Source organism: Stigmatopora argus, chromosome 3 (genome assembly GCF_051989625.1).
Source record: "Stigmatopora argus isolate UIUO_Sarg chromosome 3, RoL_Sarg_1.0, whole genome shotgun sequence".
In the NCBI taxonomy this organism is placed as follows: Eukaryota; Metazoa; Chordata; class Actinopteri; order Syngnathiformes; family Syngnathidae; genus Stigmatopora; species Stigmatopora argus.
The window spans coordinates 16,810,572-16,830,422 of NC_135389.1; the positions used below are offsets into that span (position 1 = coordinate 16,810,572).

At 37.7% G+C, this 19,851-nt stretch overlaps 2 protein-coding genes across 4 annotated transcripts in view; one reads left to right on the plus strand and one right to left on the minus strand.

Annotated features, from left to right (window-relative positions):
• The window catches only part of tln2b (talin 2b), a 91,163-nt gene extending 72,500 nt beyond the window's left edge, over positions 1-18,663 (minus strand). Inside the window, exons 1-3 of one of the 3 annotated variants that reach the window (XM_077596122.1) lie at positions 18,619-18,663; positions 17,729-17,781; positions 6,414-6,461 (exon numbers count right to left, since the gene is read on the minus strand). The gene's annotated coding sequence lies outside the window, so the exon portion shown is untranslated. Of the gene's footprint in view, positions 1-3,733; positions 4,217-4,242; positions 4,394-6,413; positions 6,462-17,728; positions 17,782-18,618 lie in introns of those variants that run through there. The other 2 variants (XM_077596120.1, XM_077596121.1) reach the window with 2 other exon arrangements.
• c2cd4a (C2 calcium dependent domain containing 4A) lies at positions 6,986-8,866 on the plus strand. Its single transcript, XM_077596684.1, has 2 exons — positions 6,986-7,299; positions 7,393-8,866. The coding sequence occupies exon 2, from the start codon at positions 7,422-7,424 to the stop codon at positions 8,757-8,759; it is 1,338 nt and encodes a 445-aa protein (XP_077452810.1). The 5' UTR covers positions 6,986-7,299; positions 7,393-7,421; the 3' UTR covers positions 8,760-8,866.
• Positions 18,664-19,851: the final 1,188 nt, after the last annotated feature.

Consider the following 19,851-nt stretch of genomic DNA (forward strand, 5'->3'; position numbering starts at 1 on the left):
ATTGCCACGATTCGGGTAAGGACTGGGAAAGACAGCTAATAAATAGTGAATAAGATCTGCAGATCTGCCAGTGCACTGTACTGAAGGTACTGTCAGTGTGCAAGAGGGTGGGACACAAATAGAAATGTCAAAACTGTAGAATGGAAAAATACATACCCGCACTAGTAACACTGCCACCCATCAGTGTTGCTGTGTATAATCACTGTCATGTTCACTTCCCAATGAATTCATTAACAACCACTGAAAAGCAAGCCAATGACACCCAAGAAGGCAAGACTGAAAATAGGGGAAAAGGTATGGTGGAATTAAAGAATTGATACTGACTGAGAAAGTGGAAAGAAACACTGACAGTTTTCTCCTAACTGAACCCTTTTTGTAAGTCTTGTTAAGTGTACATGTCTAGGAACAAGACCTGAATAGAGCAATTTGTACAGCGACTCTGTAGTGCAAACTATTTAACCACAGTCAAACTAGAATTTTTTTCCTCCATACTTGTATGTCATGAATAAAAATCTAATCTGCTTTCATTTGAATGCCATTTAACAACCATCTTTAATTACAAATGAGACCACACTTTAAACTTGAAGGCAGAGAGAGGTTGCTAGTAAAAAGAAAATGGCCCATGTGTAGTAAATTTCCCCCCACATTGACTGCCTGCCACATCCATCTGCAGGGAAATACACAGGAAAATGTGAATTCCGATTGATGGTGCAACGGGAGAGAGAGAATGGTCGCGTACGTCCGTCCATACATCTAACTGGTGTTGTGTAGGGAAAAAGACTGGGAGGAGGGCCAGGCCCTGAAGTGATCACAGAGACAGCAGCGGGAAAACACCACAGGACAGATCTATTTCAGCCGTAAAGATAGAGGCGGGGTCACGTCAAGAGCATTGGCAGTGTTCGAGTTCCCACCTCCTACACGCTCATGTATTAAATATGGTTCAACAATCACATTCTCCAATAACTCTTAAAAAAGGCTTACTTCCCACCCTCCAGATGAACATTTCCTGAGAAATTCCGGCAAGGAATGTGTTTTTAATGACGGAGAAAATGTTGAGAGGACAATCAGTTTGTAATGAGCTCAGGTGGGAAACAACTTGGTCTTTTTTTTACGTGTTGATTTGACTCAAATCGTTTGAGATGAGAGAAAACTCTCTAAAAAAACTGTCATTTTAGCAATTGCATTTTTCAATTATTTTATTGTGAGCACAAAGTAAAGCAAGGTGTATGGTGCATATTGAATGTGGACCTAACTTAATTCACTTTCACAATAGATAGACATTTGGTAGATACTAAATAATTGTACAAAAAAAGAGACTTTACGCTGTTTCACTGCCATACTATATAAAATCATCTGTTGGATAGATAAATAAAACATTAAAAAAACTGTGGTTAAAAAATCACAAAGTTTATGTTTTGATTGACACTGGCAGAAAATGTCACAAGCATATGTGGTTCTGGTTTGAAATGTTTTCTGTGTAAATCAGTGTAAAACGATCCTGGGATTTGCTGATAGCCAGGTACTTAATGTGTTTGTACGCAATCTGCAGGTAAATCTAATGTTCTATCAAAATAATGATTATGAATGGTTAGCGCATCAGCGCTTAAATTGAGCTACTGCAGTTTGTGAGTCGAGGAGAAAATATTCCACTACTTAAGCGACACAAATTGTTAAAAAAGAAACAGGTTGCTTTTTTTTGCAATGTTCTTTAAATACGTAACTTTGGAGCTCCCGTATTAGTCTTATTCTTACATGGTGTGGCTGCTTCTATCCCTCCTCCTCCTCCTACCCAGGATGCGGTGCCTTAAAGCTATTGGATTCGCAGCTGTCTGCATCTTGCTGAGACAGCATGATCTTCTGTGGTTGCATCATTAGAGTAAAATATACCAGATTTTACTTTTATCCCTCCCACAGACCTACTATCCTTGAACTGACCCTTGATATCCAGGAGATGACATAGCAGCAGGGAGGAAAAGGGGCAACATTTTTCAGTCAAACACAGCAGCCAATTAAATGACCTGAAACGGCCAATTCCCCAGTACAAATCAATTCAATAATTCAAGAATGGAGAGGAAGCTCCAATTTGAAAGAGCATCAAAAACATAGTATTTGAATAAAATGATCTAAATTATACGGTAAGCCCAGGCCTCAAATCTGAAATTCACAATTGAGTGTAGCTTTCTTTGGAACATAATGCAACACTTTCTTCACTTTTGGTGAGAAAAAATTGGATATCTGGTGAAAACGATTCGGGTTCTACTAGTGATCAAAGTCTACAATTTTTTTCAGTCAGCTTGGCGCTTATATTGCAACAATAGCCATTATTTTGTGGGTCTGGATCAAATGCTAAGTAAATGATCTGAAACAACTGCCAATATAGGGATGTATATGCCTGCTCTAATTGTAGTTATAGCAGTGAATAGATTAATATTGGACTTTTATGACCATAGAGGATTTAGTTGCCTGGAAACCGACTCAGGGTGTACCTACCCTGTCAGTCAGCTGAGATAGATATAGGATAGTTTATTAAAAAACAAAAAAAACATTGGTAACAAGTGCACTGTAAAAACAAACAAACAAACAAACATGAATAAATAAATATAGATAAATAAAATCTACAGAACAATACAGAAAGCAGTGGTTTCTGGAATTTTACCATTAAAAAAACATTCGGGATTTGAACTCTCAACACTTATGTTGGTAATCAAACATGCTGAGTTACTGCAAACCAGTTGTATACTGCATTGCACAAAAAGAGTCTCATTGGAAATGACAGGCCTAGAATTTGTTTTTTTTTTTTTTTAAAGGAAAATTTTCATGTCTTAACTGTTTGACCTATTCAACCCCAGCACCTGTTTAACAAACTGAATGTTGAACAGGCAGATGTGCAACATATGTATAAAACAGCAGGACATTTAAGGATGGCCAAATGGCCTGTCTTATACATGTATCGAGTCGACATACTCATACTTTGATGAACTTCTTAACCTCTGACAAGGTCGCAAAGCATCAGCTCCTCCAAAGCCTTATACTTTCATAAGAGACCTTCCTTGCTAACTTTGGTGAGAGGTGAGGTACACCGTGGTCGTAGACTAATCACCTGGATGTGTATTTCCGAACATTTACATTTACAGTTAATTTAGTAAAAACTCAAAGCTATGACCAGATCCCACCAGTCTAAAATCTGTCCAAATTAAAAATTGTCTTCACTTTTAAAAGTGAGAGATTTAATTTAATACAACACCCCTTTTAAAATAAATTGGTGGAAAAATATTTTTTTGACTTGCATATATTGTCCAGACATTTCTTCTGTGCTTATCCTCATTAGGATGGAAGTAACTTCTGATGAGAAGTTCCATTATGTCAGGACAATTTCAAGTTTCAGCTTTCCATCGTGTTACAAATATTTTTTGGAATACAGGACAAAGCCAGAGTATCCATAGAAAATTCCAAATCTAAAATATGTTAACCACTAGTAAAAAAAAAAAAATCTTTTAAATTGTTGCGTGGATCTTTATTCATAATTTTGAGGGAAATCACCACTGCGATTTTGCCAGTTTGCAAGTGTGTGACATGCTTGTTTAGGTATTTACTTCAATGAATCTAATAAATATGTTCCTAACATTTTGTGATAAGATGGACTACTATTCTCACGAGCTATGGCAGAGATCTGAACCCCATAGCTCCAAACTGGGATGCAGACATCATAACCAGCAAACACCGAGCTGCTCACCTTCCAAACTTGACCCAAGAAACCTTAAATCACGAGTCACATCAGTACTGAAGACACATCCAACCCAGACACGCCCTCTACTTCAGCCTTTCACCATCAAAATGCGCACAGCATCCAGGTCAAGTCCAAGTTAGTAAACCATGTCACATTTCTCATGCAGGGGAAGAGGGGATGCTGAGGACGGCAAGCTCCGTTTTGCCCATTGCCTACCGATTGAGTACACTTAGAAATGCGACGAGAAAACAACTAGGTCACTCCAATTCCTCATCGCGAGCGCTCAGTCCTCAAATTCGGCGAAAAAGGGCTTGCAGATTCTACTGGAAAGACGTAAGATCCAAAAGCGAGTTTGAAGTGAGGCATTAAAAGCCTGCTCAGCACGGGGAGAGGTCGTCTGCAAACGAGGAGGAGGAAGAGGAGGAGGAGGATGAATGTTTCTAGCCCAAATGTGTCGCTCGAACAGCACCGGACTCCCCCGACCCAAACGTAATAGAGTGAAGGTGAGCTCCTACCTGATGTCGGTCCGCGGCTCTTTGAAAGCAAGCGGGCTCACGGCGAGGCGACACACACATCACACACTCTCTCACGCGCGCCCACACACACACGCACACGCACATTGACTACACACACAAACGCTTATACTCCTCATCGTCAAGCCCCTCCTCATCCATCTACACACGCAGGGATGAGGAGCACGCATCTGCACCTCGTTTTTTTAAATCTTGTCACCTACATAAATTAGGATATTTAAGTTGAGTCGCGTAAACTAAAGACTTCATTTGAAACATGCACCTGCTAAAACTGTGACGATCCTAACACGAGATGTGACATCATGAAGTATCACCACACCACACTTCACTATGAAGGGTTTGTAATCTGTGCCTACCTTGGATTAAATCAGATTATTCATCCATAACACGTATTTCCCCTTGGATATATATTGCTTTATAGAGGTGTAACAAAAATAAATTGATGTATAGTATATCAAACAACATCCTTTCAGTTTAGCATCTCGGTGGGAGGATGGTGTAAAATTTAAAGAGGTTTTATACTTCCCCCTGCCGGAGATTTGTAGAAACTGTGTTTTTCTTGTCTTTCCCAGAGCTTCATTGCAAATTTCTCCTCAGCACTAACACTACTGATAATAATTCGTTTTAGTATGATGATCATTGTTACAAATGAAACCTTGTATTTGTGGATGAATGATTAGAAATGTGGCTGGGAATTGGAATTAAATGTTTTTTATATACGTATTATCTTTGCCCCTGAAAAAAAATCTTGAAAACAAGTTCATTCTCAACCCCTGGCATATGAAAAGGACAAAACATGGACATTTTAACTCGTTGGAAGCCATTGACAGCAATAGAGGTTCAATTAAGCAAACCTGACCCCATTTCTCAATAGTGCCAGATCTTAAAGATCCCATTTCGTTCAGGCCTACATGTGAGGGATTTGAACCTGCGTGGGGCATGACAAAAATAAACAGCAGTGTGAGATGGATTTTCCGAAAAGGGGTTAGAATGATCATAAAACACACACACACACAAAAGTAATTTTAACACAGAATGTGTGACAGTCATCTACTTTTTTTTTTTTTTAAAGTGTCATAATGGAAACTTTGTCTTGATTTTTAAATCAAAGGTTCCACATCAAAACAGGACTGTTGGAAGAAAGAGCATTTCTTAAATTTCTCATTGTTCTAAAACATGGTAAACATGCTCCCATTCGTTTAACTAGATTGACTTTTAAATATTGTGATTGGCTAGTTACTTAGTCCAAGTGGTACTTATAATAGTGATTCTACAATATTTGTGATGTAAAATAAATCAATAACAAAAACAATCTATATCAACCTATCCATGTTTCAATCATAATAAGCATACTAATTGCAAGCCATCTTTGGGGTAGAGGGTCGACTTGAAGGCCAGCTGGACCGCTTTATATAATGTTCTCATTCGATAGACACATATGCCTGCTGTACGCTTCACTTCTTGATGTCTTTCAGTAAATTTAAAACATTTCTGAGAAAATCTCCCCCCCCAGTGCATGTCCTTGATATAATATTGATGCTGATATCGTTCTGCACCTTTGTGGTTGGTTGCCAATAACAACCCCCATCTACTTGAACCTTGTTCCCTGCTGTAATATAGCTTTTGTTGAAATTTACACCTAAGAGATGTAATCCCACCAATCAGTACGAGAAAAACTTAATGGTCAACATTTACTTTTCAAATATATTATTTTGTTGTTGCTTTGTTCATTATTACGTACACTATTACACTCACACCTAGGGACAATTTAGAGTGTTTAACCAGCCTAACATGGATGTTTTTTGGATGTAGGGGGAAACTGGAGTGCCCAGAGAAAACCCATGCAGGCATGAGAGAATACGCAAACTTCACACAGAAAGGTCAGAGCACTCAATCTCAGAACTGTCAGCTGCCTTGCTATTCTTTAGTTTAATAAAAGTAGCGTAGTAGGTCCCAGCAGAGGGCACAAGAGGACAAGCATTGTCAATATTGATTTATTCTTTACAGTTATTACATTTTAAAATGTTCTTACTAATTAAGAGAGATTGGATCATTTGCCATGCCACACGTAGTAGTCTGTCTATACAAGGTGATTGAAAAGTTATTCCCTATCTCTAAGTACATATATTCTATTTATGAACCAAAATTCTTACCTTATTTTAATATTGGCACCAGCTTTAGCCACCCATTTCGGAAGCTGCCTGGGAATGGAAATAAGTGATTTCACAATGAACGTTTTAACTCATTCAAATTTTAAACCAAATAATTGATGTGAAAAGAAGAAAACAAGACAGATTCTGTTCCCATACATCATGGAATTTACAGAAAATAGAAATAAATGGCAACATATGAATTTTATATATATATATATACATATATATATATATATATATATATATATATATATATATATATATATATATATATATATATATATATATTAGATATATATATGAAATATATATATATATATATATATATATATGAAATATATATATATATATATATATATATATATATATATATATATATAGATGGATAGATAGGCACAGGGATTTAAATATACCGACTTCATTGAATTTTTAAAAGAAACATGCCTCCTTAGAGGGAGAAAAGGTGTTTCAACCAAAAAAAATGTTGACTCCACATTAGTGAGAGGTCATCCAAAAGCCAGTTTGGAGTAGTTGAGTGAAAAAAATCATCCCAGTTGTTCATCTCGAGATGATCTTATTCGCACCGTTGAATTGTGATGTTTGAAAAAAAGAGCCAATTCAAGAGCTCTGTTGTGCTTTGAAAAATTTCCATGGCAACATTGGGCTGAGAGGAGAGGGAGGGTCAAGCCACAGGACTACAGGAGGTGGAGTTTAAATGTACGGCTTTTTTGCTTCATCTAACCTGTCTCCCTCCCTCAAATAGACTCAGATGTTCAAAGCCACCATATGCTGTACAAAAGAGACGAATTTCTCACTACAGTTTCCCCTTTCATCTGGAGCTTTCGATCGATCCGACTCAGGAAAACCTGTCTTCATAATTTATAAGGTAGGCCAAATTTTCAAGACAGTTATATGTCAGAAAATATTCTTGTATAAATTTCATGCTGACAATTCTTTTTCTTTTCTTTTTTAATTGTAGAGACTTTCCAAAATTCAGCCAGTACATCTATGTGGGCAGTGGAGAAGATCCGTGCGTCAATGGAAAGCTCCATCCTGCCCATGTCAACAGCAGATTTCAACTTCAAGATCGGTGAAATCATGTTTGGGGAAAAGTCAGACAAAGACAAAAAGATTTCTCTCTTCCCTAACGTCATAACCCCTGACAACATCCCCGAGTTCTGCATTCCGCCAACTATTCCGGCCCTGCAGGAGCTAAAGAATGCCGAACACCTACGAACTCTTCGTTCTGCCAAAATGAGCCTTTGCGAAAAGTCTGAGGTGGATGTGGTGCACCATGAACCTCTGAACCCTCACATTATCCAGGTGGAAAGTGTGGACGAAGGACCTTATGATGGCTTTAGTGATGAAGAAACAACAAACGCAGACCCCCGAAGCCAGGCTGCCTTGTCTCTCCCCCATATGGCCAAAGCTCAGACCTGCTATGGCTTTTGCACCTTACTGGAGAGCCCACACACCAGAAGGAAAGAGTCTCTCTTCCACGAACCAGGCTCCTCTCCCCTCTTGCTCCCCAGGAGCCGATCCGCCACTTGCTCTATAGTCACCTCCCCTACACTGTCTTCACCTTCCTCCTTTAGCCTAAACGCTCTGACCTCCAGACTTGGCACGAGAGGACACAGTTTCAACTGGCAGGGTGCCCAGGACAGTGATACCACATCCTCGACCGAGTCGTCGCCCTTCAATTCGCCCCTTCTGACCCGATGCGCCACCAAGTCGTCCCTCTTCAAGGCACTGAGTCACGAACTTCTGCTATCACGGAACATGAGGAAGGCCATGGTGTCCAGGAATAATTCCTTGTCCACAGATGAAGGCAGCTCGACTGATAATAGTCCCAATGTGATGAGGAGGGCGTCCGAGGACTTGGCAGAAGGCCTCCCCAGATGCTATGGCCTGGCACCCCCAACTATCTTCCCTACGGACTTGACGCTGCATAAGGAGCGGGCATTGAAGGAAAAAATGGTTCCGATAGGGAAAGATGGCAGCCTGAGACTCTCGGCAGAGTACTGCTCAGAAAATCAAAGACTGAGGGTACGACTGATCAGTGCCGAGGGCTTGTACCCTCTGTCTGTAGACCCCAAGATCATTAACTGCAGTGTCAGCATCTCGCTCGCGCCAGGAAAAATCCAGAAACAACGAAGCACGGTCATTCGAAAGAGCCGCAATCCAATCTTCAATGAAGATTTTTTTTTCGACGGTGTCTCAGAGGAAGACATCAACGTGCGCTCGCTTCGCTTCAAACTGGTCAACAAAATGTCCACCCTTAAAAGAGACTATCTTCTGGGTAGCTGTGATCTGCCACTTAGTACCATCATCACATTAGTCCATTGATTTTTTTCCAAGTTAAATTCTGAATGTTACTAAGGTGTTACATTATTTATTTGAATCTCATTTGTAACATGATTTTTTTAAACAAATAAATAATTACAGCCACCACCTCAGTTTGTATATGCTTATGTGTATCTGTACTGTTAATTGAGTGTCTGTTACGTGTTTAGCTGTGCTAAAATGGCTGCTGAATCAACAGGCGTGTGGAAACAATCGTCTCATGTTTCTTTCTTAGCCTGTTGTTTCATCCTGACCTTTTCCTCTGATTGAAAACATCAATAGAAACCAGAAACCTATGAGGGGGCGTTTCCCCATTGCATATGCATTTTTGGAATGGAAGTTTTACCTATTGTACTGCCAGTAATAATTACAAAAAAGTCGCAAAACATCGCTCAGACATCACAAAGAAGTCCTAAATCTCAAAGCTAATTTAAAATGAGATATAAAAGTATTTGGTTGTATGAATTTTAAACATTTGGTTCCTTTTTTATATTTCAGTTTACCTCATTGAAATATACACCCTCATAGTAGTGCACATTTGAACATCTAAGGAGAGTAGAAGCACCTAATTTCACTCTAAACATATCCTGCAGTTTACAGCAATAACATGCAGGCTTAGAACTGCCACTAAAGCTACTGGTTAATGTTTAATAGGTTTCCTGCAAGACTCGGAAATGCTGTGATAGAGAGTCGACACGACAAGGAATAGAATAGCATGTGATTATTGCATGTAAATACCCATTGCTGCTCAACAAGGGTAATAAAAATATACTAATTGAAAGACTGTTTTGGGTCTTTTTAAGGCAAATATTAAATTACAGATTTGATACGTTTCATTTGATACGCCTTGTAAAAAGGGGCAAATATTACTCGCCATGATCCACTTTCAGTCAGGACAAATCATTTATGCAGCTACAAAGAGCTGCCATACAATATGAGTAATTGTAATGGTAATAAGGCCTTTTTTTTCAGAAGTACTTGGTTCAATAAATCAGCTTTTGTGTTCTTGTAATAGATGTGAGAAGCATGCACCTGACAAATAAAAGGAAATACAGTACTTATTAATTGACAGCATGTAATTTCGTTATGCACAGGAGGGGTTTCCAGTTCCTTTGTGGGGCAGATCCTGTCGGATACTTTAGTGCTAAGTGTTGACTCAGCTGTGAAATAGCCATAATAAACGGAAATTACCTGTGATTCACCTTGCGGCACAAGCGCAGATAGTATCTAAGGGATTTTCACTGATTCACACTTTGAAAGAAGCCTGTTGGCTAAAGCTGCATTGGGATCACGGCCACAGTCCATGCTGGCAATGAATTAATTAATTAATAGTAATGGTGGACTTTCAGATTATGAAAATACATTTGAATTGAATTACTGTATTTTCCGGACTATAAACTGAACTATTTTTTTATAGTTTGGCTGGCCCTGTAACTAATATTTAAGTGCAACTTATGTTTGTTTTTTAAACTATTCTGTTAACAGATGTTCATTTAGCCTGCTGTTCTCTATTTTTGTATTTTTACTTTAACATATGTTTGTTCTTGGTTTCTGATTAAAATATAATATTGCCTAACCAAAAGCGCGATTTATGTGTGGGTGTGGGTTATAGTCGAAAAATACGGTATATTAGTTAGGAATGGAATCTATATTGAACTAAGTACACTCGCATTACTTATCTATTAATCCTCTATTAGTTTTCCAGAATTTCTGTTAAACAACTGTCCATTAATTTGTAGTCTGACTGGAATGGCCATTTCTATGTGAATCTGATGGAATAATCATTATTATAAATGTGTTTGCAATGAATATAAAGCCTTATAATATACATGCTTACTATATTAAACAATATATATATATGTGTTGATCGCTTTCAACGAAGACAAACGCTTACGCCAAGGTCGCTCTCCAGGACAGCTGGGATCAGCGAGAGATACAAGTACGCAAAGACATAAAACAATACACTGAGTTCTTGCTCCGAGGACTGAGTACTGGAAGATACATCTCAACCGTGTTTTTATAACCTTCATGATGTTATTCGGTTGAGCTTATACAATTGTTCAAAACAGCAGAGACAGTTGTTTTTGCGTATGCAATTGTTTAAATCAGATTACCTTTGAATGTTTTGGTTATGTGCCGCTAAATGGAACGAAGAGTATTCCGCTCGTCAGAATGCACTGGGGGCTAAGACGACGTCACATTGCATCTCCTTCGAAGTTGTAAGCAGAGTTTGTTGAAAGATGTTTTTCCTTTTTTAATTAAATATTACTAATAATGATTTAAAAGGTTTGAATCATTATTCCAACAGAATCAAAGACGGAATTTTGAAAAATGAATTAAGACTTCCAGAGATTGGATTGCAATAGAAAAAATCCTTAAAATCCGAATAAAACATATAACATGCCTGGTGGCAATTTTGTGTTTGACCAAAATGTTTTCCATTGGTTTTGCTCACTCTAATTGCAGTATGTGATACACGTTTAAACGTCCTCCAACAGTTGTGTCATTTGTTGGCTATTTAACTAAATTTAGCGTCTATCTTTCCTGCAAAACATCGTAATCTTCAGACATAAAAATCTCCACCTGCATATGGCATAAGAGCAACATGTGGCACTTAAACCTGATCATAAGAAGTGATATTCCATTATCTGCATAAAACATCTGTGCGTCATGAATGTAAATGCAGAAAAAGGGAAGTGCACTAAATTAATCTTGAGTGTCTGAAAACAGCTGCTTAGTTACCTTCAGTTACCAGGATGCCTTTGCCATCACTAATGCATATTTACAAAGTAATTATCTGGAAAAAAAACAACACGTACGTTGACATATTTTATCGATATCATGAAATGTCAGACTTATAATTTGTAGCAAACCACCCTGGTTGCTAGAAAACTGAGTGATTAAGTTTTCACGCCAATAGCAAGACACCTGGCTCCTCCCCTAGAACTATCTTTTGTTCACTTTCTAAAGTAAACGATTGTGGTCACACTCTCGCTTATCGTGTTTTGCCAGGTTTACTGAATACGTCACTTAAAATGTCTGTGTAAATACATGAAATCAGCTGAATCTTTGGTGCTCAAAATGGGATGTTGGCAGGGGGATAAAGGCTTGAGAACATGAGTTCTTACCATGCTCCAATTGGGACACCAATGTTGACTAACAAAATAGTGGCTTTCACTGTATACACAAAATTGGATCAATATAAAAGGCACACTTTATGAATATGTACATACTGAATTGAGTTCATCGGGTGATGCACATTTTGACCTACTAATTTAGAGAAGCTACAATATTCCATGATGTCACCCTTCGGTGCTGTGGGTAGTTTTAGGACCATGGGATCACATTTTATGGCTCTCTCTTCCAATTGGCAAACATGCTGAGCTTTGGCGATTAGCACAAGTAATGTAAACAAGCACACAGTACAATATTAGAAGTGCGTCACAGGTCAGGTTAAAGACAGACATGTCTCTGAAGTTAAAACCATGTGACTAAAACAAAAAAAAGATGATCAACAACTCTATTAGAATGTTACTTTATGCAATGATCTGAACAAAAAAAAAGGACAGATCATCTTTGTCATGGCATTACAGACTCACTACTGAAAATCTCTTACTGTACAGCAATATTTCAATTCAGAAATAGTAGCATCACGCGACAGATTTTAATGTAAACATTTACTGAATCTCACTCTCACATCTAGCACAATGATCACAATTCTATTATCTGTGCACCTGCCTTATGCAGCACCACCCACTCATTCCCCTATATGACTGGTGTCAAAGTGCCGGCCCGGGGGCCAAATCTGGCCCGCCGCATCATTTTGTGCGGCCCGAGAAAGTAAATCATGAGTGCGGACTTTCTGTTTTAGCATAAAATTCAAATGATGATAGATGTACATTACATTTCCTGATTTCCCCTTTTTTTTAAATGATCATTGCAATTTTTTTAATAAATTGTTTTTAGTTCAAAAAGCATTTTGTAAAATCTAAAAATAAATATACAAATATTTTCCGTTTTCCATTTGAAATAAAAAAACATGATTAAAAGACATTTTCCAATACTAAGGAAAAAGATCAAATAAACATTGCTTTAGAATTTAGATCTATAAAAACCGACTCTTTAGGGCTTTTGATCCAGTTCTTTTAATCCAATTTAAAAAAATAAAAAAATATATAGATATTAGATCTAAAATGGTCCGGCCCACATGAAATGGAGTTGACGTTAATGTGGCCCGCGAACCAACCCGAGTTTGACACCCTTGCCCTATATTGAGCTGAGTCAAAGCACGATGCGCTTTGTACATAACCCGGCGTACCCGGACCTCCTCTCATTCAATCAGGTTTGTATAAACAGCTGTGACGTTTGAACTCTGGCAATTCCGGGTTTTCAGTTCACGAGAAGGCCACCGTTGAGCGGGACGGTGAGGTTAGAACACGAGGGTTTAACATCATGTCAAATTGGTAAATAAGGGCTAATAATACCTCATCAGCAGTCTGCCCGTCTGTATTTTTCCGTCATCAAAACCCCATGGCAACGAGGGCCATCTTCAGGGGGAAACCATAGAGATCCTGCCTTTCATGTGTGAGATGCTTTTATTTTACTCATACGTTAATCCAGGCTGCTCTTGCCTGAGTAATTCAAGTGCCCAACGCCAGCTGTCAGTGGATCGTGCAAGGCTTTTTTTTAAAAATTGTGGCAATTTTAGTTAGTTAGTTGTGCACAAAAATACAGTTTAACTTGCTGTAGTACAGTAGTAACGTTGCAAGATGAATCAAAATGTTTAGCAACTTGTGAGTGTCTACATTTTTCAAAATATCAATCTAATGGAAAATTGAAAATTTTCATAACAACTTGTGAAGGGAAAAGCATTATTTTATATGTACATTTTCTCTATTAAAAGTGTACATAAATAAAAAAATACTGGTTTAGTAGTGACAGTGACATTCTTTGTACATAAAATAGCATTGAAAATAAAAATGTACCAGGTATGTCACGATTAAAAAAATTATTCCGCGCCTTTAGCGGGGATTTTCAGATGAGAGTAAACAAGGAAGCTATGGTACGTGATGACTGCGACTGATACATAAACTAAATTGCACTGTGAAATTGAACATAACCCTTTGACATAGGGCAGATTTTTTGCCTAAGGAAGCACAACTGATTTGAAGCATTTAATAGCTTGTGCCTTGAAATTGGCATGGTGTTCAATTTGCACAGCTGTCAGAGGTCGAAAACATAGCTATGTTGCATCTAATGAGAGAGATCTGTCTGCTTTCGAGGCACGAACAGCTCTAATAACTGTCTTAGTGATGAAATAGCATTACAGTGCAGGTTTCAGAAATATTTGACCGTACAATATGCGTGTGGCTTTATGAAAATCCAGGTAACAGAATTAATGTAATTAAATTTCTCTGACACAGATGATCTATGGAGTTGTATTAATAAAGCAAAATTGAATGTGGATATCATATAAAATGTGTCAGGCCATACCATGCAATCCATAAAATAAGTAAAAGGTGACACCAAAAAAAACAGGAACTTTTGAATTGCAAGACAGCAACTTGGAATAGGTAATTACTGCACAAATTTTACACAAATGAAGATTCCATTGTTTCTTAAATGCCATGTTTTAAAAGTTCATTTTCTATGACCAAAATATTTCTCCCATGACTATAGGTTAAATTGTCATATTAAAAATTTCATTTTTCCGTGTCATCCTGTATTTCTACAAACCCAAAGTGTCATACAGCCTCTTTTTTTTCTCTCCCTTGTTGGAGAGTTTGCTGCCATCATTTTCAATTGGAACTCACATAATCAGCATAACAATGTTCAAACTCCTCCTGATTTTGAGTCATGAAACTAGACTGCCTGTTGCGACATATCTGATCCCTCCTGTCTCTACATCTGGATAATGTTCATTCAACCCAGTAGCTCAAAGCCGCATCATCTCCGGCTGGCATGGCAGCAAAATACTTATGTAATACTACACACTCCACTGGACTCTACTGTATTTTCAATGAGTCCGCCTATTTTACATGAATTATGGTGTATATCATATTTTGCTTCTCTTTGCATTTAATACCCATCATTGAAAAACCTTCATGTTTTGTTATATGAAGTGTTATTTCATGCACGAGGGACTTGGAGTTTACATTTTTATCAACCTTTCGTAGTTGATGACGTAATATTAGTAAGTGGCAGCTTCGTCATATTCAATTCTGTTGTTTGAAGTACTTTATTTAGGTTTAGCTTCATATGTTAGATTAAGTGTAGCTGCTGGAAATCCCCGTCTCATGCAGTGGCTTGAAAAGGTCACACAGCTGCACTTGTGTTACTCACCATGTTACAATGTAAGAGTTGAACATGTCTGTTGCTGAATGAGTCAAGGGTGAATGTTCTTTAAACAGCTCAATGCCTTCATGAAAACACAAATTCTAGGGACCAGATTTAATTTACTGAAGCTTTCCCCACCAGGATTTTTCCCCCCGTAACTACCATAGATATCAGTTAACTCATCCCTCAATTTTATCATCAGCTTGTCTACCATATTTTCCTCTTTCTGGATCTTTTGGATAACTTTATTTTGTTATATGTAAGTGATTATTTGACTAGCAAATAAAATAATAATTAAAAATCCCCCCAAAATTGAAGAACTAATGTAAGTTGAACAATTACCAACTTTTTATTTTTATTTTTACATAAGGACCAGTAGCTTTATATAGATGTTTGCACTTAAAAAGATAAAATTACCATTTAAGAAGTGCATTTTATTTTTTACATGGGTTGTCTTTACGTTAAAGGTGAGAAAATCTAGTGGTTGAGGGACGCTGCATTAACAGCATTACACTGTTGTTGGTGGGTCTGTAAAACTTCACACAGTTGGATCACGTGACCCAAAGATTTCCAGCTGTCTGGTTTGGCTGGTACAAACATCAGATGCTATCTCATATGCATTCATCTCAGTAATTGCCCGTAAATGTAATCCCATGCATGCAGCAGGTTTTGTGTGCAGAGTGATTCAATTTTAATGTTGGCTCATTAGAGTCCTGCCCTTAACTGGACAAGTAGAATAAGGATGGCATTAAATCACACTCAGTTTAATTTGAACAGTTTTTCTGAGGGTGCACTATGGGGAAAATTAATGAGTTAAAAATTGACAACAGACATAATATACGTACTTTGGAATATATCAAGTATCCCACCAATCATCCATCCATTGTGGCCACAAATCCAAACATTTAACTCTATATACACTCTATTCACAGAGCTCACTGTCACAGTTTCCATGTTCGGTTTGGCGAGAATCAAGACTAATCTGCCTCAGGCTCCATCACTGCTTCATTAAGTTTAAAAAGGAAAAAAAAAAGGAAATGACCTCCCTTTTTGCCACATTAATGCACGCTTGCATACACTTGTGGTGGCTTCATTTAAGGACTGAGAGAGGAAAAACAGATTGAGAACCACTGGCAGAAAGTACTAAGTAATTTTACTTTTTACATTTTACTTGGAGTTAGAGGTCTTTAATTTCTCTAGTTATCTAACCATAGAACAATATGTGAATGTAATGCTATTTTTTATGATTTGTTTGGGTTTTTGCCAAGGAAATTCTTTTTCTAATGTGTTATATTTAAATGCAACTAAATTCATTTTTTTTCTGAAAGTGAAAATATTTACCTGTGTTAATATTATTTAAATTATTCACTAAAAACAATTCAGATTTTTTAAAGGGGAATATTCTAATGTGATTAAAACACAATGAATTAGTTCACCTGTAATCAGTATTATCAATTCATAAATTTGAAATTAAAATGCTTTCTTGAAAACCAAAGGTTGGGCTATGCTGCCCCCTGTTGGTTTGTCTTTTATAACTGGTTGTTGTCAATGAGGATATTTCTATCTCTTTTGGAAACTAAACACTTCAATTATTCTAAATTAATTCATTCCATTCTGTGGTCCAAAGCACACACTTACACCTTAAACATATGAGCTCAATTTAGCGACGCACATTGGATTTTATTCTGGTCCAGTGTAATTATTCACAAGTGTTTACGCACCTAAAATGAAGTATGTTGTGTTCATTCAGGCAGGTGTGCGCAACCAATCATGGAGACAGGCCTCATGCATGTTAGGAAACACACTGTCAGACCTTTTCTCTCAGTCTGCTATTTTTAGTAGACACCAATGCCTTCCGGCAAAAATCACATGAATATGGATCGCGTGCTCGGCTGTTCGCGGGGTTTTCTGTCAAGACAGCAATGATTCAGGAAGACAAGCAGCAAATATTCTGTGTGTGTGTTCAATAAATACTCAGCATATGTATGTATGTAAAACACTAGATGCATTTTCAGCGACAGTACATCAATGACTCCAAATAATAAACCTTCCTAATTTAAAAAGAGTTGAGCATAGATGAAGGCATTGTATTTTATGCTTCCCTGTTCCAACTAGAAGTCTTTTCTATCACTTTTCCATCTCTAACTTGCTGCCCTTGACTCCTAGATACATACTTTGCAAGTCAATATCATTCAAAGGCTGTCCATGGTTATTCTTTTAAATAGGGCAATTTAGGCTTGGTGCACATGCATCTTGGAAGACAGGTTTATTTTGGTGGGGCTCCATTTTTCTCAAGTCTCCTTGACCGCCAGGAAACATCCTTGAGAAGGAGGCCACAAGGCGTCTTTTCTACACAGTTGGAAAAAAAATCCCTTAAAAATTTTTAATAGATAGCAGCTCCTGCAAATTTTAGCAACGGCCAGTAGGGAGAGCCCCGGCTCTATCCAACAACCTCTCGAATTAGCACATTTCATGTGAAAAGACTGGTAGTGTAATTTACTGCTCAATACATTTAAAAAAGAAAGAATTTAGCTAAGCTATAGTAGTGCTATTGTGCTGCTTTTACATCACGGTAGAAGTCTGTCTCAGTAAAATCTATGCTGTCATAGGTCTATTAAGGGGCTTTCAATACTGGCCTTTTTTACGTTGACAAGGTCGGAGAGTCACATACAGCTTCTCCGTTCGTGGCCTATAAACACAAATAGAAGAGAAAATTAATTCACATTGAAGTTTGAACAATCCACCTAAAATGCAAGAAAACTCTCTTTATAGCATTTATATTCTAATATTGAAAGCCTTTTTTTTCCATCCAAGGCTAGATCAGCCAGGTGAAGGCAGATTTAAACTTCATTTTGATCATTTAGTGGATGGATACGGGATTGAACACTGGGAACTCACTCATAACTAATGAGAAGATATTATTCCTTTCCCTTTAACAGCACATCTGCTGGAGTGAGGTTGTGAGGCGAGGAGAAACTAGTTTACTCAGTGGAAGTTTGACATAGTTTTACTCTCATCTTTTGAGTTTCAGTATATTTAGTACATTTTAATGTTGTGCTTTAAATAATCGCAGTAGTGGTTAGATTTTTTTTTAATTTCATCTTCTAATGTTGTGATTTTGTATCTCCACTCTGAGTTGTTTATTGATGGCATGTGAGATTTTATTTTCAATATAAGAGAGCAAATTGCCTTAATTTGAATACGTTCACTATATATTATATTTGCCCCAAACTTAAACAGCACTAGTAAAGTGTTTACAAAAAGTCAAAGCAATTTCTTCTCTCCATGAAGAGCCTAATAAAAATACTTTATTAGTATCTACAGTACTATTTGCACATACCTAATATCTTGACAATGGTTATATAAATCAGCTAATAAAGACATAACTCTTTTAAGGCAGGAATGTTTGTTTTAATTTTCTATACTTTCAGGCCCATTGACATTTTGAGCACTACACACGATCCAGAGTTTCACAAGACTAAAATGATATAATCATAAGAGTGATTTAGTGGAATTATTCACCCACCTGTATGCATGTTGTCACTAGTTGGAAAGTCAGCGATGTGTTCAAATTGACAACATACTTCCTGTATGGCACTTAACTTGCTGAATTTAATCAAGCGTCCCCTAGACACTCGTCTCGGTATTGCACAAAAGCATATATATTTTTAAATGATTTCAGAGCGTGAAAATCGTAAAATACATTCAAGTATATCATTTTAAGCAAATCAAGTTATGCGGTAACAATTATTTTAATTTCTATCAACTTGTTAATGGTCAGTTTTATTATAATATTTATTTTAAAAAGAGTCATGATTGGGCTCCCACCATTGTATTTGTGAGCAATTCTATTTTTTGAATTGGAAAAAAAGACCAATAAAGACAGGGTTAATGGTCAACATTTTCTTCTCCCAGCTTTGCAATGTTCTTATCTCCTTCACGCTCTCCATTGCTGTCCTCTCCCCATGGAATGGTCTTGTTCTCCTCACTTGCAGCTGATGTGCTCGGGGCGTCCGGAGCTGATGCAAAGTGACAAGTCTCTCCATCATAAGAGAGGAGCTGGGGCTGGGCCTCTCTTCCCCCACACTGGGCTGTTTTTGTTCGCCGCAACTCATGCGGATAATTTGCCGGGATGCGGCGGAGGGCTGTCATAAGGACTTGGCTCAAGGGGTGTGGGAAAATAACAGAAGCGTCTTCCATGCTCCGGCCCTGCTTTAATGATGAGCATTAAATATGAACATCTTTGTATAAGCGATGCATTAGCCTGCTCCGGCGTGTCCTTCTTCTTGCATTGGCTTTTTATCTCCTTTTCAGTCCCTCTGCAGCCTCGTCTCGACTCGTGTTTTGAAATCAGTTGAATAATCCGACTGACAAGCCGCCTTAAGGTCATTGCATCTCTGTTCAGAAAATATTCTCATTCTTTATGAAAACCAAGCACAAACACTGTTGTGCGACTGTGCTCACACTCCCTTATGAATCCATGTGGCGGCTCCAGCATTTCAATGTTGAAAGATTATTAAAAAGACTATATGCATTAAACAGGATGTATACTTGATCATTTGAGGAAATTCATCTTCTTTGTCCCCATTAGGATAATGTGAGCAAACTTAAAATGACATGGTGAAAGCTGCAGACCCATTTCCCATTTATCAAGCATTACATTGTCAGGTACGTAGTGTCCTGTCAAGTGTCCTAAGTCATTTTTAAGATTTAAAAAAAACCACTGAGCTCCCTCAAAATAAACCTCCCTGGGTGGAGC

Coding starts and splice junctions, on each gene's coding strand:
- c2cd4a (XM_077596684.1), top strand. CDS start 7,422: ATGTGGGCAGTGGAGAAGATCCGTGCGTCAATGGAAAGCTCCATCCTG.